Source organism: Corvus cornix, chromosome Z, assembly GCF_000738735.6.
Source record: "Corvus cornix cornix isolate S_Up_H32 chromosome Z, ASM73873v5, whole genome shotgun sequence".
NCBI classification, from domain to species: Eukaryota; Metazoa; Chordata; class Aves; order Passeriformes; family Corvidae; genus Corvus; species Corvus cornix.
The window spans coordinates 6,988,258-7,013,658 of NC_046357.1; the positions used below are offsets into that span (position 1 = coordinate 6,988,258).

General features: G+C 39.1%; 2 protein-coding genes and 1 long non-coding RNA gene across 6 annotated transcripts in view; 2 read left to right on the forward strand and 1 right to left on the reverse strand.

Annotated features, from left to right (window-relative positions):
• LOC120411519 overlaps positions 1-2,426 on the forward strand; it is a 23,385-nt gene extending 20,959 nt beyond the window's left edge. Inside the window, exon 3 of the long non-coding RNA XR_005603864.1 lies at positions 2,347-2,426. This is a non-coding gene — a long non-coding RNA (uncharacterized LOC120411519). The remainder of the gene's footprint in view (positions 1-2,346) is intronic.
• A 68-nt stretch (positions 2,427-2,494) lies between these two features.
• LOC104686767 (trypsin I-P1-like) overlaps positions 2,495-25,401 on the forward strand; it is a 32,544-nt gene continuing 9,637 nt past the window's right edge. For 2 of the 4 annotated variants that reach the window (XM_019283418.3, XM_019283415.2), the window contains exons 1-3: positions 2,495-2,601; positions 3,568-3,655; positions 24,724-24,871. In XM_019283418.3, coding sequence (XP_019138963.1) covers positions 2,580-2,601; positions 3,568-3,655; positions 24,724-24,871 — 258 coding nt within the window. In that variant the 5' untranslated portion in view covers positions 2,495-2,579. Of the gene's footprint in view, positions 2,602-3,567; positions 3,694-22,808; positions 24,489-24,723; positions 24,872-25,401 lie in introns of those variants that run through there. The other 2 variants (XM_039567354.1, XM_020584295.1) reach the window with 2 other exon arrangements.
• Positions 12,368-17,580, reverse strand: GZMA (granzyme A). The gene is made up of 5 exons (XM_010395273.3): positions 17,491-17,580; positions 16,637-16,784; positions 14,817-14,955; positions 13,912-14,184; positions 12,368-13,105 (listed from the first exon to the last, which is right to left on the reverse strand). The coding sequence occupies exons 1-5, from the start codon at positions 17,549-17,551 to the stop codon at positions 12,947-12,949; spliced, it is 780 nt and encodes a 259-aa protein (XP_010393575.3). The 5' UTR covers positions 17,552-17,580; the 3' UTR covers positions 12,368-12,946.

Genomic DNA, 25,401 nt, shown 5'->3' on the forward strand with positions numbered 1-25,401 from the left:
AACCTGGGAACTACAGTTATGGTTGACACATTAGGTTGAGGTAACATTTATTTCTTTTTCTAGGTTTGAAATTTACCGTCTAATTCTAATATTAGGGTAGAGTTAAAATAACTGCATAAGGAGAAAAAAAAGCATGGAGTTAATATTAATTGTAACTAAAATTAGAGCAACATTCTTACACTAAATTTCACTGTGGAGGCTTCAATTCCAAAGTATCAACTGACTTCAGGATTACAGTTTAATTATAGTTAAAAATAATCCAACAACACATCATCATTAATCTGTAAGTGAATTTCAGTACCATAAATTAATCCATCACATTTTATTGTCTTTTCTTTGCCTTTAGCAAAACAGATGCTGTCTTTTGTGTCAAAAAGCAAATAATTTTGATTTTTTTTTCATTCCAAGTGGAAAAAGATCTCCTTTCAGACATTATTCTAAGGAGTCTGGTTCCTTGCCACTCATATCACTATAATTACTGGGAACCTTAATATGACCAACACTGACAATATGGCAATTGACTTCTGTTTCTTGTGATGTGCTGGATTGACCCAGGCTGGATGCCAGGTGCCCACCACCCAGTCTACCACTACCTTTATCAGAAAGGGGAAGGGGAGAAAATAAGATGGAAAAAACCTTGTGTGTGAAGATAAAGGCAGTTGAATAAGGCAAAACCAAAGGCCACTTCCTGTGAAGTAGGACTTCAGGACAGCAGTTATTCTGAAAGACAGAGATTATAATAAAGAATGCTTTCCCCTCTCTCTGCCTCCTTTGCCCTCTTCTCTTAGGTTTTTTTGCTGCCCAGATGTCATATGGTATGAAATATTGGTTTGGGTCAACTGTCCTGGCTCTGTCCCCTCCCAGGATCTTGCCCAGCCCCCAGTGAGAAAGGAGTGATGGAGAGGCAGTCCTGATGCTGTGCCAGTGCTGCTCAGCACCTGCCAAAACATGGGCGTGTTACCAACACCCTTCTGGCCACCAACACAAAGCACAGCACTGGGGGGACTGCTGTGGGGGAAATGAACTCCATCTCATCTGGACCAGATACACTAGGCTAGATTTTATTATTATTTAGTAGGAAAAATCTATATAAATCTTCAGGAGGCAATTGATGATGCCTTTGCATGTAAGGCTCATACTCCCATTTAGTTTTATAGGTATTTTCCATAAAGACGTGCTTAACTTTCTCTGATACATGGCTTGGTTGGAATCTTCCCTGTTTTGTGATCTTCAAGTCCATTATACAAGCAGAACACAATGACATTTCTTGCAACAAGTCAGTTTTGTGTCTGCATTTTTAGGGCTTCCAGGTCACTCAATGTGTATTTGGTAAGTCTTTTGGAGCTAGTGTGAGAAAGTCTCCAGTCACTAACCCTTAATACCTTAAATCAATCTATTGCAGTAATATCAGGTATCTCTTTCTCAGATACCCAGAAAGATTGTATTGAACTTGCTGATTTTATTTCAGTGTCATCATACTAGTTGTAAGTGTGAATTTCCAGCAGGAAGCTCTTCTGATTTGTCATAGGTTTAATGTAAGTAATATCCATAAAAAATGGTAAAATGCATTGAAAGGTATTTTCAATATTTTCAGTTCAACTCCTCTATTAATATATAAACCCCATATCTAGAAGCTAAACTTTAATAGTAGCAGTATTTCCAGGCAGGGTACTCCTTCCTGCCTTTGGTAGTCTGATGATACTGGTTGTAGAACTGTGAATCCATTTCCAGTCAGGCAGCTAGTGCAACAGTGCCAAGCTGTGCAGATTTTCCTAAAGCCTTAGAGCGGGAGGGAGAAAGGAGACAAGGCGTCATGGGTTAGCTAGCATAGTCCCAGAAGTGATGTTCTTGCAAACGAGTGCTTACAGCACACAAGGGAAGGGACAGAACCAAAGAATACACTGCAACTTGCTAGAAAGACCTTTAGTGATACAATGCAGTTCTACACTGCCTCTCTGTTGGGTGTGCAGTCACACCTGGCTTTGGCAAAAATCATCTTGTGAAAGAATTTTTCATGAGGAACAGGAAATAGTTTGTATTATATGGCTTGGCAGTTGAACAGGGTGCAGATCAGTGGCATACAGTGCGCTCATGGAAAAGAAACTTGAGAGACAGCAGGTATTCTGTCCAGCTTGAATGGAACAGCTGCTTGGCGCCTTTCTGTTGTCAGTCACCTCCACGGTCAGGCGTGTGTTTGATAGTTGTTCTGTGTTTCCTCTTACTGAAGTGCTGTTGTTCTGCTGACAGATTTCACTCTGATGTGGTTTGCTTCTGAAGAAACATTGGTGTGATGAAGCTGCTTGTCATCATTAACATCAAACCCACGCTGTTTTTTCTCCTCTGCAGTGGCTCACTACTAGGATCCCTCTGTCACCATGATGTTCAGATTGCTCAGCACCATGTTGGGACTCTTTGTCAAAACAAACAAAACACTTGCAGCCTGAAATTGTCACTAGCCAACCTGTTGCTGGCATTTGGGTCTAGGAGTGGTATATTGAATATCTGGCATAGCGACCCTGGTGTGAAATTGCAGTCACAGACACTGGAAACCATAATTCATTTCTTAGCAGTTAAAGTACATGAAGAAGGCATATCGCCCGGGTAATTTTTCAGATTATCTTACTGATATCTATTAGTTTTTTCTGTCTGTGTTGCCATTAATTTTAAGATCAGTTCTCCTCATAGACATGTTTGCTAGGGCTTTGATACTGGATTAGTAGGCCTTTGTAAATATATTGCCAAACAGAAATAACCTTTACCACATTTTCTTCTATCTATGTACCTTCACAGCAAAGTTTGGTGGTGTAATACTTACAAGTTTGCAAACAAGATGTTTCAATTCTTGGAGTTTTGGAAAATGATTTCTGCTGCAATTAATTTAATACATGAGGTTCCTTTTGCCCTCCTGCCCATATTTTCTTGCTGTTTCCGGTGGCAAATAATCTGAAGAAGGAAATTTTAAATGAAACAATTTAAGATTCTTTGTCTTTATGAGGTCCCTGTCTGTGTTGGAGATAGGTCAGGTATTAGTAATAAGAGGCAGGAGAGTCCGGTATTTACAAGCTGTCCTCCCAAAAGTATCTGAGACTGGACTGGAGTGCTGTGGTTAAAGGGTCAGGGAAATTTATTAAAACAGGTGGAATTGAGTTCTGAGAAGCTTTTCTTCAGGTAGATGCTGGGCCTTAGGCATATCCTTGAAATATCCCAGGAGAAACCAGGTGTCTTGTAAACCCTGTAGACCTCTTTGCTTAGACTTCTGCGATGGCTTGGCTTAGGCAGTAAGACTCTATCCTGCTGGGTTCTTCTGGAACTGAGGTGTGAGTCTGTGGCCTCGGAAGGGCAAGCAGAGAAGCTGGAGTTTTAGGAGGGTATGTGGGACAGTGTAGGCTATGAAACAAGGGCAAGGGAAGCAGCATTTCAAGTTTTGGGATCCTACACTGCCCTAAGTGTACATTCCGTGTGCTTGTTGTAGTTCATTTTTATAACTAGACTTTAAGCTAAAACTCCTCTGTTCTTCCAGCTAACCTCCTAACCTATTCTGGCATCTGTTTTCTTTTTATTTTTTAGGCTATAAACTGGCGTCCTTGGCAGTCAAAAGCCCTTGCTATAGGAGGTGGAATGAAAGATGGGATTTTGCGTGTCTGGCACATAAATTGTGAGAAAATCATCCAAAGTGCAGTTACAGATTCGCAGGTGAAATGATGAAATGTCTGCATATTTAGGCTACGCTCTTTTTGTCTAGTGCTCTTTTGGCAAACTCCCACTGACTTTGAGGGTGGTTCTGCAGTAAGAGGAACAGCAGGATTTTCTCTGGATGTGCAATTGTGCTACATTCAGCACTGCAGTGTGTGATTGACTCAAGCAGTTTGTTGTTTCTCATTCACCACTTCATGCAGAAGTGATTGAAGAGGAGATAGTCTTGAAGCCAGACACTTTTCATCCTCTTTCCCTGCTGGCAATAATAGTTTTGGCCAAAACTCTAAATGTGAAGAGAATCCTGAAGGGAAAGAAAAATTCCCAGAGCATTGGGGTGAGGAGAGGTGTAAGAGTCAGAGAGAAAACATCTGTCTCTGGAATCTAAATATTAGGAGACAGAGGAACAGGTTCTCAGCTGCAGTAAAACAACTTGATTTGCTGGAGCTGTTACAGCTTAGCTGAGGAGGTGTTTTGAGGGCTTTGGTGTTATACCAACAGGCTGTTACCATGTTTAGATAGGACAATAAAGCAACTGTACTTTTTTGTACAGTACTTTGAAGAGTTGCAAACAATTAAATGATCCTTCTAAATAAGTAAATACTCTGTTGGGACTATTTCTCAGTAGCTTGTTTAAACATTGTAGATTACATTTCAAACCTCTGAATGGTGTATGTTAAGCTCTTCTGAAAACTAAAGCAGAATTTTAAATTGCATTGGATTAGATTGCAAGGATTTCTTCCTTGCTCTGGTTACCCGGTGAACTGATAATGGGACAAGGCCTTCCTGGAAATCAGATGAAAATACAGAAGTATCCAATGCTTGTCAATTCATTAGAACTCTATGGCAAGTATTTCAGTTATTTATCTGTCAAATCAGTCTGGTTTTGCAAGTGCATACCTGATGTAAAAAAAAGAGTAAAGAGCAGTCACCTACACATCTGTGTTCATGTGCACAATCCCGATTTGTGGGATTGTAATGGCTGACTTATTAAGAACATGGTAAAAAATTCTGCTGTGAAATTTCCTTGTTTTTTGTGATGGGATCCTTTCCTATAATTCCTAAGGCCATGCCAGGTGCAATATGTGTATTTCCACTTCTTCCTAAGGCTTACCAGGCCAGGATTGAATGTGCTAATGTCAGGTTGCTTCCAGTGTATTCTGGCTGATGACCTTCTAGACAACATAAACAAACCAGATGTGCTTTTGCCTCTCATGATGTGAGGATACTGAACCAGCTTTCAAACGATGTCTAAACCAAATCTCCATGTGTTATTTAGACACGTCTGTGTTTTAATGAAGGATTTTGCTGTGAATAAATGCACTGCAGAACGTTTCCCTTGTACCCTGCTGACTGCTAGAGAAAGTGGAGTTTCCTTGTAGCTCTGTATTGTTCTGCGGTGCTGTAGGGCTATACCATATGCAGAAGCTGTTTCTTGATATTAGTCCTCCTTGTCTCTGGTCTATTCAAGAGCAAAACCCCAGATCATTGCTACACAGACATATTCCTGCTTACGAAGACTCCTAATAACTTACTGTCAGCAGTTGAATGTTGGAAAAAATTGTGGATGTATCAAAATATGGTCAGAATAAATACTGTGATGGATGATTTTGAGATGGTTCTAAGACAACCTCAGACACTTTTAACCATGTAAGTTTTATACCCACAGAAATGATCTGATAAATTGTAACTGAATTTCACTGTTTAAGCCTCTTGCAAATGCTGAAGAATGAAGACCCCTCAGCACCAGCTGAGTGCTGTAATTAAGGTTGACTGTCACATAGCATATTAAGAACAGAATGACAACTGAAACATGGTAACTTTTTATAGCACTGAGTCCTTTTTTGAGATACTTCTGATAGAACTATTACAGTAATTTTCTAGGAAAAAAAAATTTTTTTGGCTGTAATTTCCTTCCCTTAGAAAAGTTGTTGTAGATCAATGAAAATGTACAGGCAAATAAAATAAGTAATTGCTTTGAAAATTACCTGACCTGAACATGATCGTGAAACAATGAAATAAACCCAGAAAACTCCACTCAACACCCATGGAAATAAATAATTTTTACTTGTCTGATTTCTCCCTATGGCCCTCCATTCCTTTTTGACTTAGAATTTTAATCAAATTTCAATGAGTGTTGTGGATAATTTTGGATGCCTCCAAAGATTACAACTCAAGATCTTCCTTCAGAGTCATTACAGACAGGGAATGGACAGCATACAGAATTCACTGAGTTATAAACTCATGGTCCTAACTATTGTCAAAGGTTGTGTACATTTCAACAACTTCAGAAGGAGAAAAGCCAGAAAATTAATCTCTGTTGAAATAATTTAGTGGTGGCGTTGAAGTTCAAGTCACAAGGTTTAGGAGGAACACATGTTGCTCAGTACCAGGACAGCAGGTGTTTGGATTTAGTCAGTATTTCCAGAGAGCCACTGTAGCAGCTTCACAAGTTAAGGGCAGACTTTCCATTGGCAACAGGTACCTGCAGGTCTTCATCAGGTACCAGAGTTTCAGAGGGCTTTACAGCTCCTCACATGTTTATCCTTATAATATCTTCAGCTAGAGAAGTGCAGTTCTCTTGTGTTCACTGAGAACTCAGGTACAAGTGATGGGAGGACACAGGTCACGCATTCATTTCAGCTGGTCACACATGACTTCTTACTTTCACACTTCCTTTTAGGATGTGGTTTATCTGAACTGCTTTAGAAACTATGACTCAGAAGATTTTTTTCCCTTGGGGGACTAGCTTACCAGTGTGATTGTCAGTAACTCACCCAGCCAGAAAAGACGAGGTCCAGTAACATCAAGGAAAATGGCTTCAAATTTCTCTTGTTGCTGTGTGCCTAAAAATTTCATGGGTTTCCTTGGCATTGACACAGCTCTAGAAGATACAGGAAGTCTATGGCAGAGCAATGAGGTAAATGCAGTTCTCAACAGTCTCAGTTTCATTCCAGACTCTTTCTGCCTTCAGTTCAAATCCAGTGGCTGCTCATGGGTGAGATTTTTGTACAACCACATTAATGAGTTTTGTACATTCTTTGTGCTGCTGGACTGGGTAGCTTTTTGCTTTCAGCATGTAGGTCCCAAGGTTTACTGCAACTGCAGACAAACTCAAAACATGATTCCACTAAATGGCTTAGTGGAATCACTGCTGGAAAATCTCCTTAACAGCAATAACTGAGCAGCTGGAGACAGTATCTCATTATTGTTGGATCAGCTGCTGCCAACTGTCTGCAAGGCCTATGCAGCCAGATGGGAAAGCTCAACAGTGACAGACATTACCAAACACAGATGAGACTGATGTTGTGAATGCATGGAGAACAATAGTTCAGGTTCAATGTGTTCCTTTGACAGAAATATCTCCTCAAAGTCAGTTAGAGCCTACTCCCTATTAAGAATATATTTCCTTCGGCTCCTTATTAATACGAAAACAGTCAATAGATGATGATAGCTTCCCACATCCTATGCAGCATGCCTCTCTGCTGCAGTAAAAGTGGAACAAGCCACAGTGTGGGTGGTGAAAGAGACTGGCATAATCATCATCGAATTCTGATGTATCTTCCCTTTTCTTTTGTACATATTTTATTTTACAGGTCACAAAGGGAGAGTCTTTCATATAGCACTGAGCCCAGATCAGAGTAGGCTCATTTTTGTTGCAGCAGATGGGATGGCTTGTCTGTGAAAACAACATGGGTCTAGGGAGAGCATGCACAGCAACAAGGCACTTTAATAATGGTTATTTGAGCTCATCCTTGTGACTTCTTTTTCTTGAAAGCCAGTGATTAATGTATTTCACCCATTCAATAATTCAAAATATGTGTCTTCCTTCCAATAGAAACATGGCAAAATATAGTACAATTTATTTAAGAGAACAAAATTTTCTTTATTAGTCTGTCATGTGAAATGTTAGTAGCTTGTTTTGTCCTAAAGGAAAAAGATTCTAACTCTGAAGAATAATGTCATGTATATTTTCATTAAATTAGCAAACATGGAAGGAATCCACCCTGTGTAAAGTGCCAGCATGAAGTTTTAGGTCGTGCTTTTAGCTTTGATTCTTGCAGTAAATTTTACACTGTCTTAGCATCCCCATTGATAACCACATACTAATTAAGGTATATTGCCTTGAATCATTCAAAGACTACGATCAGCAGAGACCAATTCAGGAGTCATAATTGTTCTGTATATCACATAAATCATGGTATGGAATCTCTCTAAATACTCCTAGAGCTCTAGGTTATATATGTAACTAAATAGAAATGATTTATTGGGAATTATTTATTGTTTTCATAATGATAACTAAAACTAGCATAACTAGGAAACTGTATTGGATCTTTAATTTAGTTTCCTTTTGTTAAACCCACTCACTGTGTTTGACAATGAATGAAAATATAAACAATTGCATAATGATTTTATTATTGTGCATAGCTGTGTAATCAACTAGTTAAGAATTCAGATGGACATAGTCAAAGGAGCATGCTGTTTGGGCCAAACACAGCTGTTAGTTCACTCATTTCTTAAGGGCACCAGTTTAGTTCTGGTTGCCAGCAACCAGTGCAGCAGTCACCATACTGGGAATTTTACTTAGTGTTCACAAGGACAAAACCCCTTGGGCTTTAACATAGGTTTGCCTGTGGAAGACTTGTACACTGCCAGCAGCTAAGTAAGGATGTCAGGAGGGTCCTCAGAAGCTATTCAGATAGAGATCAGTAGTGCTATTCACAGTGTGTTCTGCCCACAGACACCTTCAGAGCTTTGCTTTCATTGTTAGGAACAATCAGAGACAAGGGGTAAGGATTCACTCTTGCATTTTTATATTAAAAGCCCTCTTAGCTCAGAAACTTGTACTATTTGGATTCTTTTATTTTCTTTTCACAACTGAAAACTTATTTAAAATGTTTCCTGTACTGGGGAAGAATAGGTTATTAGGGGAGTAGAGCAGTGCCAATCTATGGAAAATTACACTGTGGTCAAATGCATGAGAAGAGATAGACAGGGGCACAAGTTATCTCTGTAAATGAATGTGAAACCTACATGTCTTTAGTTCTCACGATTTTTAAAGCCTCATCTTGTGCTGTTCATAAATCATGTGTTTGCTAACTTTAGCTCTGGAAGGTTGAGACCACTTATCTGTTTTACCTAGTAAGAGATTGCAGCAAACCTGCTACTAAACTACTGGGTTCTGATGTCATCTCATGTGGTCTTAAAAGCAAATTAGGAAATGGTAATATTGGTTTTCTGTTGAGAAATTGCTACCAAGAAGCTGGTGTCTAAATATGGGAAATAACTTATACTGTGCCTGTCTTCTAATATGAACAAGTTTGTTTCTGGAGATTTTATCAGTTAGAATCTTTTTTAAACAATCAAAATAGTATTTTAAATAATATAAAAGATTTTAGGAATATTAAAAATATTTTTCCCCATTTTGAATGTTAAAAAATGAGTAGGATTAGTCTTTTTACACGTTTTATTTTTTTATTCACCCAGAAATTCTCTCTTTCCTTTGGCAGCACCTGAATGATATTCGTTTGCCCAGTATAGGAGGAGGTGTATGACACAGGATGGGAGGCTGTAGCATAGAAGGACCTGATCAATACTGAAACCATACATATTTTGTTGGATGCTGAAGAGTCAAAATAAGAAAGTACATGTTTCTTAGTCTAAGAACTCCTCATATCTTAGTTATTTGTTGCTCATTGTTGACTAGCAAAGCAGTATTGCCCCAGATGTATTTTAGCATAATAGCTAAAAGTGGGAGAAGTCACTGGTTTCAACAGCCCACAGCTATGAGAGAACCTTGTTTGTGTAATCTGTAGATCTATTATGTGAGCATGCCTGAGAAGACATCTAAGTGTGCATTCCAGACTGTAACTAATCTGGAGCAAAATTAAACATATACTGCAGTGCTTCTTTTCTGAATGTGCGGAGCGTGAAGCTGCTGAAAGTTGAACACTGCTCTTGCATAGCTGCCTCATTCCGCCAGTGCAGAGGTCTTAACGTATGAAGCCTAGGTCAAAATTTGAAATTTTGACTTTCTCTCTGTACAATATGGCATTCTTTTAGCTCACTGCCAGTTACATGCCTCATATATTGCTCAGGCCCAGGCTGAGACAGAAATCAGAACCCATTTCTGAGAGGTCAACTTGTTCTGCATCTGTGGTCTGTATGCACTGAAGGCTAAGTCTCCAGGGGTGGCACGGAGGTTTAAGAAAATTTAAGTTGACTAAGCTCAGATCTTCATCCCTACAGTCCTGCCCAAGGTGGGATGCTGTTGGTGTTGCGCGCAGGGACGGAGAAGAACGACGTGCACTCAGGTCAGAGAAGATGGTTGAAGCCGACCTTTTAATGCCAAAACCCCATCTTTTTATAGCATGGATCACAAAGGAGAAATTACATGATTAGCCCATCGGTCAACCACCTACCAAGGTGATAGGCTAAGAGGTATAACCACCCATTTCAAAATATTATTCCCAGTGAACCAAAAACAATTCCACTATGTTCTCACAACAGCCCTGCACCTGCCAATGTTTACCAACTAGCAAACCATCAGACAGATAGCTTGCATGAGAACAGAGACTTTCACATGAGACAGTAAAAAGTGGAGAAGTTTTCTCTGCTAGCTTTCTCAGCATCTACAGGGCACTGTACAACATATAGAATCCAAAACTTCAGGTCAAAACCAATTTTTGTATGAGGAAAAAACATCGTTGCTCATACAGTGTATGTGTCTTTTTTCTCAGGTGTATCAATATGACAAAGCAATTGTTTGGAATGTAATGACTGAGAAATCCATTTGTTCCCACACTCAAAAGCACTAGTCTAGCAGACGTTGTCCTGTTCTGGCCCTATGTGATCTGACTTGATACTAACTACATATATGTTACAGTGTATAATGTAGTTTATACCTGTTACTTCCCTCCAACTATCTCACAGAGCCGCAGTGAGAATAAAACAATGACATCAAATTATCATAGCATTTTTCTTAGCTCGTGTGGGTTCCATTCCATAGTGGTGAAACTCTGTTTTAAATGGGTTCGTATCATGCCTCTTGAGCAGAGAAACTCCCCATCTAGGGGAAAATTCAGTTCTCTTTTGCTCTTGCTTCCTCTTTTTCTAGAGGTTTACACTATTGGCAGTAGTGACAGAGGCTGGAAGATTGTTTTTACCATGTAAGTCCAATTGCAAAGGCTTATTTTGCACAATTCACTAAAAACATCCATTTAAAAAATACATTTTTAAGGTATTTTGGGGTAGGTCCTAAATTTCAAGGTAGAAGAAGAAGGCTGCATATTTTTCTGTTGCACATTTCTTCATGCATTGTAAACTTATCCTTGGTCAGAATGTCTCCTTCCTGGTCTCTAAGGTTCTCCAACACTTGGTTCAGAACAACTGTACGGAAAATAGAGAAATACTGAATGACAGGATTTGAGAGGAATTTTCCACTGATAAGGGTGCTGTTTGTGACTTGTGGGGAAGAAGAAAAATCAGGCTAAAGAGGAAACAGAATGATGAAATAATGTAACAGCAAGATGAAAGAAAGGCAGCAAAAATATGAGCAAAGAAATGAAGTAAGATTAATGTAATAGCCCCAGGTGGGCTACAGATTGATAAAGATATTTTTGTTTCCTGAAGGTTTTTAGAATTAGTTTTTGCCTAAGCAATGGTTTGGTAGTCGCAAGAATAAAAAAAGCCTGAATTTACTTATTTCCTATGTGTTTAAAGACAGAGTCAAGTCACTGCTTTGGGTGTTGGTAGCAGTCAGTGGGGCAAATTTTCCTCTCAGTTTTACTTATGCAATCTTATTTGCTGAGAATCTTTCTCTCTGCTCCTGCTTTACTTTTGTGTTTGCGTCTCCCTTTGCATATATTTTTTTGTGTGTTCAGCCCAAGAGTAAGAAAAAACATTTAGGAATAAGAATAGGAATGTGGAAAGTTCTGACTGTGCAATGTTTTGTAACAAATGGAAAAAAAAGATGTTTTTCATCATCAAAACTTTCAGTAAACTTCCCTGTAGTTTAGGCCTTCTTCATCCTCACCCTTCCTTACTTCTCTGTGAGAGAACTACTGTCTCAACAAGATCTGGTAAAGGCAGTTGTGTAAAAGAGGTTTAGTTTGTGCTTTTTCATTGTGTTTCCAAGTGGGCTTAATTGCTCATGATGGATGGAGCAAAAATTTTTTAATTAAAATCAATGAAAAATTTCTCCACCCTTGAATGTTCTCTGCTTTCTCTTAGCTAATGCCTATCTCCGAGTAAAAACCTCTTGAAGCAGCACAAAATAAATCCAAGCCCTTTTTGAGGTGCTCATGGCATTGAAAATGCCCAAGTCTGTTAATTTAGAGGCAGGCAGAAACATTTTTCACAATAGGTCTATTTGCTGCTTGACAAGTGCTTGTTGAAGCACTTAAAAATATCACCGCATGTCTGAAACAGCAGTACTGGCATCATAAAATTAAGAGTGCTTTATATTATCAGCAGTGCTTTATCATATTGAACTGTGACAGTTCCTGTCATTTCTCTGAAGCACGGGTTTTCAGATGATTTTTTTAAATATAATGCTGCTTATTTTGGTATATTTTGCAAACATATTACATGTACAGAACATTGTACATACAGTGGACAGATCATACAGATAGTACACAGACTTCCTGTACTGCAAGAGAGCTTTCCACACAAATTGAAAGCTGAAAGCTGTAGATTTTTATTGCCATTTCTTTATTAAATGCAAAGTACATAAAGGGATAAAATCTAGAGGTTTCAAATAGAAGACAGTTAGAAAATTAATACTTATGTCCCACAGTCAAATGCAGTTGCTACAACTTAATTTTGTGAAGCTTAGCAGTCCATTACACCTGTAACACCACCAGTTTTTCCTGCAGAGGAATGCAGTTTTTCAGGTGTCTGGACTTGTACCTAGCACATCACTAACGTTCAGGGTTTTTGCAGAAGTCCAGGTACAGAAGAGTGCAGTATATAATCAGCATGCAGTATACACAAACAAGGATGAGATTCTTGATCTGAAATGCTAATCCATGTAGAGCTCAGTGTGAACATGCACTACGGGGATGTTGAAATCCCCAGTCCCAAATACCCCCAATGACTCCATGGCTGACCGTATAGGCTATAAATGCTGTGGTAGCAGAACTACATCAAGCTGCCAAAATTCAGTGTAAGAATACCTCTTTTACCAGACTAATGAGGGTGTTTTTTAAAGCCTATTTCATTTACACAAATCACTTGGCCCAAACTCAGCCTGTTAGGCCCCCCCTATGGTTTTCCTTATCCACTCAAGGTATCGCTTTGTGAGTCGAGTGTAGACACCAGGGCCATCAGGCTTGCCACACTTCTTCAGCTTCCCAAATGAAGTGATGCCTCTCATCACATTATTACATCTTAAAGGACCACCAGAATCCCCCTAGAAAAAGGGAAAATACTGTCATTCATATTAACAAAAGCTAAAAAATGTTTCCTTTAAATAAAATTTTCACTAGTTACATGGAGAAAATAAAAAAGTAGCCAGTGTTATCAGGAATCTTTTTTCCCTCCTTGGAAATTAAGATTTCCAACAGCAAAACCAAACCAAAACCAACCAACCAAATAAAAAAAAGACTTCATAGACTTCAGTCTAATCTTTCAAGTGTGCTTATGGGGAATGAATCTAGCTCAGCACTAAGGAAGAGTTAGTCTCCTTGAAAATGAGGAAAAATGGCTGAAAACCTTCCTCATGGAAAATATAAGTCTCCAGAAACTGATACCTTTTTTGTAACTCTTTATAGGCAACATTTAAATCTTTTAAAATGTGATAGTTCTTACACAGTTGTGTACTTGACTTGGGACTCAATCAAATACTTTTTATCAGCAAAACCCCTTTCAAAGTCCTCTGACAACAAAGAAGTAGTTCCACTGTGGTCAGCTGCTTGAGAATGGGCCCATAAGCTGTTGTGTGGGCATTTTGGTATTGAACTCATTTTATTGAAAATGAGGATAGCTATCTTCCGTGCCTGGATACAATTGCAATATCCAAAGGCTCTGAAGGTGAATTTACCCATCTAAAGTTTTGATTTTAAGGCTTAGAAGAAAAAGCCTTGGTAAATTCATGGATATTTGATAAAATTATTCATTGATTTGAAGAGAGACAGAAAAGGTTAATGTGTAATACTAGTACATTGTATTTTATTTTTATTATAAAATGTATGCAATTTATTTAGTAAATATACTTACATTACATGAGTCCTTCTTTCCGTTCTTAGCCCCTGCACAAATCATGTTCTCTGTTATGACAGGTTTTCCATTATAATGATTTTTATCATTGCAGATTTGCCTGCTGATGACAGTGATATTGACTTCCATCAGGGCAGTAGGCAACTTGTGTGGAGAATTGGTAGTTGTCCCCCATCCTGCTACTGTGCAAATTGTTCCTGGCTTGGGATCTTCATCTGAGGTAGGCAGGGGGATCAGTTTTACAGCTTTATTAAGTTTTGCTCTTCCCTGAAGCTGTAGAAGATATGGAAAATAGGTATTATGGGGCAGAGTCTAATAGAAGCCCTTGCATGTTAACCATTGGATCTTTCCCATTATGGTAATTACTGCAATCCCTTTTTGAGATTCCTCCATTCTTTGTGACAGTATTTATGCCATCAATGCAAGAATGAGGAAAATGAGTATTCTTTGTCTCATGAAAGCCCACTTACCTTTTGCTGATCTATTAGCTTTAAAAAACATCATATTTTACTTTTCTGGCTCTCAGACCGTTGAGAGGACAAAATAACAGTAATTACTGATACTGGCAAAATTGAGGATCAGAGAAGTCAGACATTTTAAATTAGAACTCTTTTTCAGACAGAACACTAGAGTTTTTAACCAAATTATGTATCTGTGTAAATCTATTCTTTTAGTGAAAAGCCAGAAACTGAAATATCTTGATCAAGCTCCAGAATTTGTCTACTACTTGGCAAAAATTGTTGATTGCCTTAGTTTCCAGTGCATCCCCAATTCCTCTGGGTGCTGGATTAGTGGACTAGAAAAAAAGTCACCAGAAACTCCCTTGGCTCATCTCCCTCAAAAGAAGGAAGAAAACAGTGCATTGTAGGAGATGTATATTCCACAAACAATATATAAGTCTGTACCTGCAGCAGCATGATGTCATTTTCCTTGGTAGTGGGGTCGTAGCACTGATAACGAAAGTATTTTGCAATCTGAAAAGTCTGCTGTTCTTTTTCCCTTTTTTTCAACGAATGAGCTCCAAGAATAACTTTGCTTTTTTCCCTGAGGAGAGGACGACATGGTTATTGGGATTCACTTTGATGTAACTCTAAATTTTTTGCTGTTAAATGTGGTGCTATAATGTCCAGGTGCTACAGTCTTTTTTCTTGTGCCTGAAAAACAACAGCAATTTAGAAATATCTAAAAGATGACCCTGTTCATACAAGAGCTAAAAGAAAAAAGTGATTCCGTGAATCAAAATTCATGCTATCCTCTTTTCATTTCCCCAGGAGCACAGGCAGGTTTCAGGTACTTGACTCTGGATCTATCCCTGTTGTTTCCTTTTGGGAACTGAATGAGTGGTAGACGCATCAGATTTGCTGTGGGTACTTGTCTCACCAACTGTGCCTTCTGTAATTTGTGCTGAAAATTTAGGAAAATAGGTCATAACACTGTTAGGTCAGAGATATCTTTACTGTGTCAAAATATACTATTGCTTTGCTCTAACAGATTTCAAGACCATTTTCTGAATCTGTGTGAGACATGGCTCATTCCTCTTCTCTTAAGTTTTTCTGCAACTTCCTGTACTTATAAGATCCTGAATTGGTGGCAGAGTTGTGTCTGCTGCAGCTCTCTGACAGACACCAGAAGTCTAGCACTCCTTGGACAAACAGGCCAAGCAGATGTTACTATCTGACCAGAGGTACAGCTCTTTTTGGGCAAACAGTGCATCTTACAGCTGAATGGGAAAATATTCTTGGAGCAGATGTGTATGTTGGCCCTCATTCACGTGGAAAACACAACCCTGGGAAAATGCTTGCTCCTTTCCTTCCTCTGTTGAGAGCTCTCTGTTGACTGAGCCATCATTAAGTTAATAATTCATTGTATTTTCTCTTAAATGCAATCTCATTTGGAAACACTCTTTACATTATGCTAATACACAGCTTTTGGGCCTAGTGTTCTCTTTGTAGTAGGTCCCATATATCTCCCTGTCTGGACAAGGACAGGAGTGATGGATACATTTCTCTAATGTTTGCAGAGTCCAGTGGTTCACTGGTCTTGGTCAGGCTGTTGACAGAGCCTGCGTGAGGTCTGGCTCAGCAGCAGCTTCAGTCCTCCCCACAAAAGCAAATAGGGGTGGGATGTGTAATTCAAAACTCACTTCTTGCCTTGCTGAAGGACTCAGTAGAGCCAAATACCTATTTGCATCTTGATTTGGGTGGGAGAAGAAAGACCGGCTGGCAAGCCAACACACCAAGTAAGGCAGAGATCTCTAAGTGTCTTCTGCCATCTCTTTGGAGGATTTTTGATCTTGTGTTCACCACATGCTGTCTCTTTCTGTGGTAAACTGCATATCTTTTACAGAATAAAATTACAAGAATTTATTTTCATTCTCAGAGCAGCAGTTTAGACTGCACATTCCTCTCATCTAGCGTACTGGTTGACTGAGAAAACAGGGATAAAACTTTCCCCCTAACTCACTGCTTCAGTGTTGCTATTCCATATTGCATGCAGCTAAAAGTTTTCAAATACCTCTTCAGAAACTGTGAAGATCAGTATACCTTGTCATAACATTTTTTTACACTGTAACACATTTGCTGATAGAAACTATAAAGCACAGTAATCAGAACATGATCGTGGTCGTGATAAATGGATAAAATGACCAGAAATACTAACTCTCCTGCTTGAACAGAGACACCAGATACTCACTAAGGACAATCTCTGAATCACAGTAAGAACTTACACATTACAATGGGCAGCTGTTAACACCCAATTTTCCTTGATTAAAGCTCCTCCACAAATAATATCTCCTCTTGGTCCCTTGATTTGGGCCATAAATGGTCTTGAGTGTGGTACTACTTCACTTCCTCCAATGATATCTGCACACAAACCTAAAAAAATAAGCCACAAGACACACAGCTGGGCTAACAAATACTATAAGACTCTCCAAGACTCTTAGAAAATGCAGCTAATGTAATTAGAAAGTATACAGACATGCAAGTACGTACATATGTCACAATGATGGTCTTCGGGGTAGAATTTTAAAACTACTCAGCAGTACTACTTCATCATATTTCGATAATACTGAAATGAGATCATTGGGGCTAGCTTGGGCAAAAACCCCGCCAAAGTTTTGTTGCTTTTGCACAGATTTCTTTTCTTGAAGATTGCTGATATGGTTAATTTCTTAGCTTTCATAATGAGTAACAACCTCAGATCTGCCACATCATAAATATTGTACCTATAAACTGGGCTATATAGCGTAAGTCACATTACATGAATCTGTTTTTCAGAAAAAGAGAAAATCAAGCAGTTAATGTACGTGTATGCCTCTGGAGAGAAAAAACAGATAATTGTTATGTTCTCTACTCAGAATCCTCCTAACAGCTCAGCCTCTGTGCATCTTTGATTAACACTACCCATTCAGAGATTATTTTGTTTGCATGAAAGATCAAACATATGCAGACAGTGGAGAAGAGCTAATTATAAGAATTCAAATAATAATTGTGACTACTTCCTTTACATTAATACATGTTGGCTTAACTGGAACTCTGTACAGCAGCACTTACCTTCAAAAGTATTAAATTAGGTACTTACCTCCATGAATTATCAGGAGAATAACAGCAGCAAAGGTGTTCCAAGGGAGGAAAGCACCCATGATTTCTGTCTGATGTTCCTCCTTGTTCATTGTTCGATATATCTCTGTCTATCTATCTATCTATCTATATATACATAGAAATGAAGAGGATGTGGTTTTTTTTGACATCTGTAACCATGACAAAGACAGAAACACTCCCCACCGATGTACCTTACAGCAGACGTGTTAGTGAGAAATTGCACCATCCACTGTGGTGTGAAGACAGGCTCTGCCCCACTTCGTGTTCTCTCTGTAGCACATGCAGAGAACTGATGTATGAATATTGGGCTGAAATGCAGTGGGACTCTTTTCACATAAATTTAGGCTGATTCAGTTGTCCATGTGAAGCTGTATAGTTTCATTCCAGACACCTCAGGTGGCTTCCAGGTCAGACATGAATTCCAGTCCATTCCCATCAATGAAATATCTGTTCTGCTCAGGAGACCCTCCGAGCCAAGGAGTCTGATGTTTACTCATTTCAGGATCTGATCCTACCTCATGAGGTTTGCACAGGCTGAGCATTCATACAGCACTGAGTGTGGTGTGGTTTCATGGCCTATAGCTAAGGGTATAATGATATTTAAAGTGTCTTGAGGTGCTTTAGGTCTGGTGCAAAAGGTCATCACTCTTCTGAAGATGCTGTGTCAGGTTTGCCTGCCTTGTGCCCCTGTCTGGAAAACCCACAGCATCTCAAATGTGACTAAATGCTGAGTTTTAGGCAACAGAATTGAGTCCTGAAACCTGGGTGGTTGGGTACTGGAACAGGCTCTCCAGGGCAGTGGTCACAGCACCAAGGCTGACAGAGTTCAAGACATGTTCAGACCATGCTCTCAGGTACATGGTGCGATTCTTGGGGTGTCCTGTGCAGAGCCAGGAGCTGGACTTCAATGATAGTTTTGGATTTCTTCCAACTCAAGAGATTCTATGATTCTATGAATAAATCTTATTTAGAGCCTTGTAAAGGCACAGTTCCTCACTTGCATATATATACCCAAATAGTAGAAATAACTTGCATCAATATTAAATAATTCAGAGTATCAATTATTCTATAACCTAACTAGTGAAATGTCACTGTCACACAGACTGGAAGGTTTCTTGAAGTCTTGAACCCCACTACAGTCAAGGAGAGAGGAGCCCTGTTATGGTGAGCCTGTAGAAAGCTTCTGGATTCTAGCTGTGTCACATCTTTGAGCTCAGTTGGCCCAGCTCCACTTGAGTTTAACGTGTAGAAGACCTTGGGCAGACCTTGCTCAAATTTGCTATTGCCCCCTCTTCTGGGACAGAGGATAACTGTTGGTGATTTCTCTGAAGAAGGCAGGTGTCTCTATTTTCAGAGACTGTGAAGCTCTTCCTTGGATGGTCCTATGTGAGTTGCAATGGCCAGGAAAAGAGGTTTGGTATGTACCATCCGATGTTTGTGTCATCTATTTTCAAGGAAAATCTATTTGGAAGACATGGAATAAAACATTAGCAAGTGTTCCTAGATGTTTTCCAGGAAATAGATTAAGGTAAATCTATGCCTTCTATCTAAAACCAAATTTTCTATAGCCTGTTTATACTTTTTTCAATTGCTAGTTGTGCTTCTATTTACTGCTAAATCATACTTACTTCTAAAGATGTTTTTTCTGAAACTCCATAGATACTAGCATATCCCTGCCTGTTAAAAATCCCCTCCAATTCTGAGAGAGCCATTGACATTGATAACTAGAAATATGCAGTCTAAACTATTGTTCAGTATCAATTGATCACTTCTGTGCAAGCTCCTGAACAACCTCTCTGACTATTTGCAAAATCCCTGATGGCACAGGTGTTAAAGATCAGATTGATATGCACATAACCAGCATCGAATTTTGTACCCAAATGTTTTTTGACAGAGAGCTCTTTTCAGCTTGTAACTTACATAGTTGAGGGTCAAATTTTGACATAAAATTTTAGAGTGTGCAATTAGTTGACTGGACTCCTTTGGTTACAGCAATAAGTTAATTTATGGTGAAGTCGAGATTCTATTGGTCTTTTGCATGTAGAGGGAAACCCCAAAGCAAAACTTCTTTTATCTCCTCTGTTGTATACTCAATTGGTCTTCAAGAGGAGTGACATATTGTAAGCAAAACATTCCATCCTTTCTCCCTACAGTGCCCACAAAGCAGAGCCACTCTCTTGGCAGAAGCTACTGCCTGAGTAAAAAGAACAAGGAGTATACCCAGGTCTATTTCCAGCCTCTGCCTTTGGGGAAGTTTCCTATGGGCTTTAGGCCCATGGGCCAGTGGATCACTTTCAGCTCTGTCCAGTACTGTGCTGAGGTCTTCTATCCCTTATACCCAGTCATTTTGATAATTTTCCTTCTGCAGTGACTGTGTTTCTTTTTCCTTCGTGCTGCTTTCTGTGGGGCTTAGGGTGAGCATCAGATGTGATTTTAGGACACCAGTTCAGGCATGCCTCTAAACCTTTCATGTTTTCTGGTGCCTGAGTTCAGACAGTCTCATCTCAGCTGTAGGGCTGTTTACTTGGGCTGGGAATGGAGGGCAGGACAGTGGTGCGGAGCTGGCAGCTGCCAGGAGCACAGAAAGACAGAGCTGCCATGCTTTCCCTGTCTTCTTCTTGGGTTGCCCATCCCCAATTCCACCCCAGTGTATCTGGACATGTCTCTTAGTGGCTGGGAGACAGACTTCCCGGGAACTTGCTGGGGAGAGAGCAGAATACATGCTTGGGCTTACCTATTTTATTTTCTTCTCTGGTACCAGTGCCTCATAATACTTACCTGGCTGTCTTTTTTGCCTCAGCTGTTTGCTCAGTGTTCCTCTTTCACTTATTTGCTATGTGATATCACAGGAAAATATAGTAGCACAGAGATACAAGTAGATGTGGTAAACTCAGGGAGTCTTCAAAGTCTTGCAGCAAATCGGCATTCCTTCTATGATGTTGATTGTACTTGACAGAAATAATCCAATGTTACATATTATGCTCTGGAAATGCAAGCCTTCTCCTGTCTGGCCAGAACATGAATCTGTTTTCTATTTTGTCTCTTATGCTGCTTTTCAATCAAGCTATTTATTAGCGGGGCAAAGTCATAAAGGACAAACGTAATTATGCCTTTATGACTTTCTTTGCAGAGATTACCTGTAGGTAATTTCCAGTGGATGAGTAATTCTGGGATTAGATGGAGAATGGAGAATGACTTTGGGGGAGCTGCAGCTGGCTCTTTTAAAAGCTGATGAATTCTAATAGTTATATGTTTTCTTTTAAAAGAGCTTTGAAAGAGTCTTCTGAAACATTGTGTTACATTTTGCTGCATCGTATACATGTTTTCAAACTGGGTTCTAACTAGTAAGATTCCGTGCCATAGAAATATATTATTTCAATGTTACAATCTCATTCAACAGTGAGGTTGACACAAAGAGTTGCCATTCTGTAACTCTTGCATAAAAATGAGAGCTAATTTTATTGAGCAAGTTATGTTTCGTATTCTTTCTAAAGATGCTGAATATGGTGGCAGGTTTTGTAACTTCTACACACAAGGGCAGGCTGGGTTTTTTGTAGTGGTTTACCAGCAAGGTATGCAAAACATGTATGCAGACACAGAGATCTACAATACAGAAATGGCTTTCTCACAAATTTACCTTTTTTTTTTGTGACCACAGATTAGACGTTTTGTTTGCATTTGGCACTCTCTGAAAGCTGCACCCCCAAAATTATTTCTAAGAAAATACAAATTGATTTGTCTTACATGTGTGTGGTTTGTCTTGGTTTGTCTTTTATATGACATTCCTTAGCTTATCAAATAACAGATGTTTGACAGTTCTCAGTGGTTCTTGTTAACTTACATATGAGTATTTTTCAGTCTTTCCACTGAAGATGTTACCTGGGCAGTGGAATTCTGTGGAGCAATTGCTGGCTGCTGATGTATGTTGGTCCACAGGAGTGACTTTTGTACTCTATGTGCCCTGAGTTTACTCTATCTTGGTCCACAGTTTAAGAGTGACTTTTTTACTCTATATGCCCTGGTTTTTCCTTCACACTGGTGTTCTCTGAAGCCTTTTCAGCTGGCCCTTGCATTTGTTCTCCCTCTTCTTTCACCAGCTTAAAGATGGCCAGTTTAACTCTTCTCATGTATTTTTTTTTTTCATTTGAAGCCAAAAATGAGTTGAATTCCCTGAGACATGAGGGATTATTCAGCGATTAGATTTTATTCAGCTTTCATTAGGAGATTCAAGAAACAGGCAGGCTTTAAAGAAACTGAAAGAACAAATATAAAGAAATCAATCTGCAGTAAAATAACACAATGTTAATGATGAAAAGGGAAGTTTCAAGAGAGAGAGCTATTAATAAAAACTTTCAAACCCCATTTCCTGTAGGGGGCATTTAAATTCAAAAGAGTGCATGGTAATTTACAGCACTCCTGTCAGCAAATAGCAGCAGCTATGACACCTGGAAGCTCTCCTGCTCTCCTGCTCCTTCTAATTGCTGTTACCCTACTGGCAAGATGCAAGTACTCACCTAAGAGCAAAAATATCCAAATTTCCAATTCCTCTGGATAACGTGTAGTATGATTGCACTTCTGTTGCATTTCAGGTGGCTGCACGGACGTTATCAGAGGACACAAAGAGCATCCTCATTCCTGGCCCTATATGGCTGTTATCCAGAACAAGTATTTAGATGCTTCTTGTGGAGGAACTCTTGTGGAAAAACAATGGGTTTTGTTTAGTGAAATAATTTCAGCAGCAAGTATCTTAAAATGGGGCAATTTTAATTCTTAATTGAAATTGGGCATGGTATGCAAGCCTGTAAGTGAAGAAAGGGGGGTATTGATTTTTTTATAAATTATTAAAAGCTGCAGTTCTCTCACTAAGATGATCCAACAACTTGTCATACTGTTTTAAGTTGCTATAAGCTACTGGTCTGCATTGAATACAGTTACCTTCGTTCGTCAGATCCTGCCAATGTTACAGCATACTGTGCTGTTGAAAGACCAAATTAACTCTTTATGTATCTGAAACAGGAACGTCTTAGAGAAGGGAATACGTCCCAAGGTACTTTAAACAAATCTTACCTGTGTGCCTGGGTCTAAGCTTCAAAATACCCTGAGAGATGAAGTTGAATTAGATGGGGACACTATTCCTCTCATTTTAAGTGACCTGGCCTTACAAATCCAGAATGTTGCTCATGACTGTGACAAGAAAACTTGTCCATTTGACAAGTTAAATGTGAGCACAAGCACCTCTTCCCCATCTGGGATACTCCAAGATCAGCTCTGCTGCTGAGCAGCTGACTCAAGGTAAGGGGGACATCTACTGTTCTTGTTGGGAAGTAAAACGTCCTGTTTTTGTAAAAATGTTCCCTGAATTGTGTATTAGTTCTCCAATTTTTCCTCCTTGTTTTGACTATCTGAAAGGAAACCAGTTACAATAAACCTGTGCAAACCTGACCTCCTTAAACACAGTGTGGGCAGGTTGGCCAGCCTTCTTTCCTGAGTTAGTCTGAAATAGAGAACACGGTTCCTTCTAAGTGAATTCAACTTCCATTACTTTTCAGCTGAATCAGGTTTGGTTGTAAGGGGAAAAATATTCATTCCCTGCATGCTATGTTTTGGAAATTTACAAAACAAAACCAAGTCTTCTTTTTTGGGATTAAGGGACTTTTTAATGGGATCTGGAGTCTCTCATTCTTCAGTAAATAGGTCAGAGATATCCAGTACAGTTACAAAAATTCAGATTTGTTAGCTGTTCAGTGAAAAGGGCACTGTCTGTCTCTGATCCTGTGGAGAATGTGCTCTGGTCATTGATTTGGGTTTCTAACAGCGCATTGGTTCGGGTTGACTTTAAGTCTTTGCCACTGGGGCAAGTTGAATCAGGCAGGTTTCCTTCTCCTAAGCTGTAAAACAATGCTCACACAGAACCCACCAACTCCTGTTCTGTGCCTGGTCTACTCTCAGCAGGTGCAATTGCAGTGCATGTAAAACTTCCTAACTAATGGATCTTACGTGTTAATCACATCTGAGATAATTTTTTCTTAGGCAAAATGACATGAATTCAGCAACGTGAATCTCTGTGTGAGAGATTGTGCCTGTGAACCACCTGTTAGAGGCACCGAGGTGGAGGTTTTAGGGTCTTATATAATTCTCTCTGAGGAAGCATGCTTTGTAAATAAAAAGAGAAATTTTTGGACTACAGCACTGCCTTTGCAGCTATTTTCACAAGCAAACTTTCACATACAAAGAAATGAATAGTGTCTTTCAGTGAAACATGCATCTTGAATGAAGAAAAAGAGGGTTTTTTTGAGTTTGCATAGATAAAGTCTTTGTTCTGGGTTGAATAAATTTTCCTATGTATGGTGAGATTATGTTCTGAAGATGAAGTGCAGGAAACTGGCAGCATATATTCTGCAATGTCAAATTACTGGGCTACATTAAGTTTAGCAGGGCAAAATGAAGACAAAAAAATGTTAATAAATACATTTCTGATGATACTTAGAGAGATTGGAACAGAGGGGAATTTATTGGTTGCTTAGCTATTAACGTTTATTAGCAGGAAGTGAACATATAACTCTTTGAATTTTAGCATTCTCCCTTTTTTTTAATATTCACTGCTGGGGTGTCTTGGGTTGGGCAGAACACATCATTCTTCCTTTATATGCTGTATCCTGCGTTTAGTAAATTAAGGACAAAACACTTATTAATACTAAAGATCTTTATTTTAGCAGAGCACGTACCTGTACGCATAATGCTCAGGGTAAGTGTTGAGTATTGATGTGCATTCTTACATGCTACTGATGTCATCAAGACAACCTACATGCATGCCAGGCATGTTCTAATCCTTTGCAGGATTAGGTCATGATCCGAAAGGAGACCTTTCAGAGACTAATGAAAGGCATCAGTAGCAGCAGTCCTTGTGCACGCAACTCTCCTTAAAAAGATGGGAGACTCTTCCATGAAATTAATTCAAAACTCTGAAAATTTCTGGAGGTCAGTTATCACACAATTATTTCACTAAACTATATTCACAGTAAAGAAACCTTACTTAATAGAGGAAAGAAGAAGCTTATGTCAAAACATTGAAATGAATTATTTCCTGCTCTATGTCTTAATCATGTTGTTGTAAAATGAAATGGTATCATGTTGTATGTCTTTTGATTATCCCGAGAGATGTTGCTCAATTCCTGTAGTGACTTTCTCTCCCTATACTTTCTATAAATTATAGAATAGATGAATCGGAAGACAGAGTTGTTCTTGGAGCTCATCAGGCATCCATTGCTGAAAAAGAACAGCAGATATTTGAAATTATGGAAATCTTTCATCATCATCAGTTTGACTGGTCTTCCAGAAAAAATGATATAATGCTCCTCAAGGTATTGTGTATTATTGTGTATTATTAAAAATACTGCTGTATTTTTATGAAAGGAATTTTGCTGATGGTAATTTTGGCCACTCTTTTATATTGAAGAGTACATTGTTTAGATAGCTTAACAGTATCACAGAAATCTACTTTTGGTTGTATTACTCTAGATGAAGTTAAGGGATCAGTGGCTCTGTGAGCAGGGATTATATTTCAAGCCCATTCTGTGCCCTAAAACTCCCTTTTTAACCCATTCACTGCAGCAATCCCTCCAAAACACAAAGCACATTCTTCAGTAATTTTTCAAAGGCAATGCTGAAGGGATGTATGCAATAAAGTCTGGCTCATATCTCTATCCCAGAGTTATACCTTGTGCTGGACTAAGTAAACATGGAGCTGAAACTTACTGTTAATTTTTGGGATAACGATGTAAAGCAAAAGTGTGGATAATACAGGACATACAGACTGAGCTCTAAGAGCACAGAGTGGTCACAAAGTGGATAAGGCTCAGGACACTGCAGAATGAAGCATGGAAAGATATCC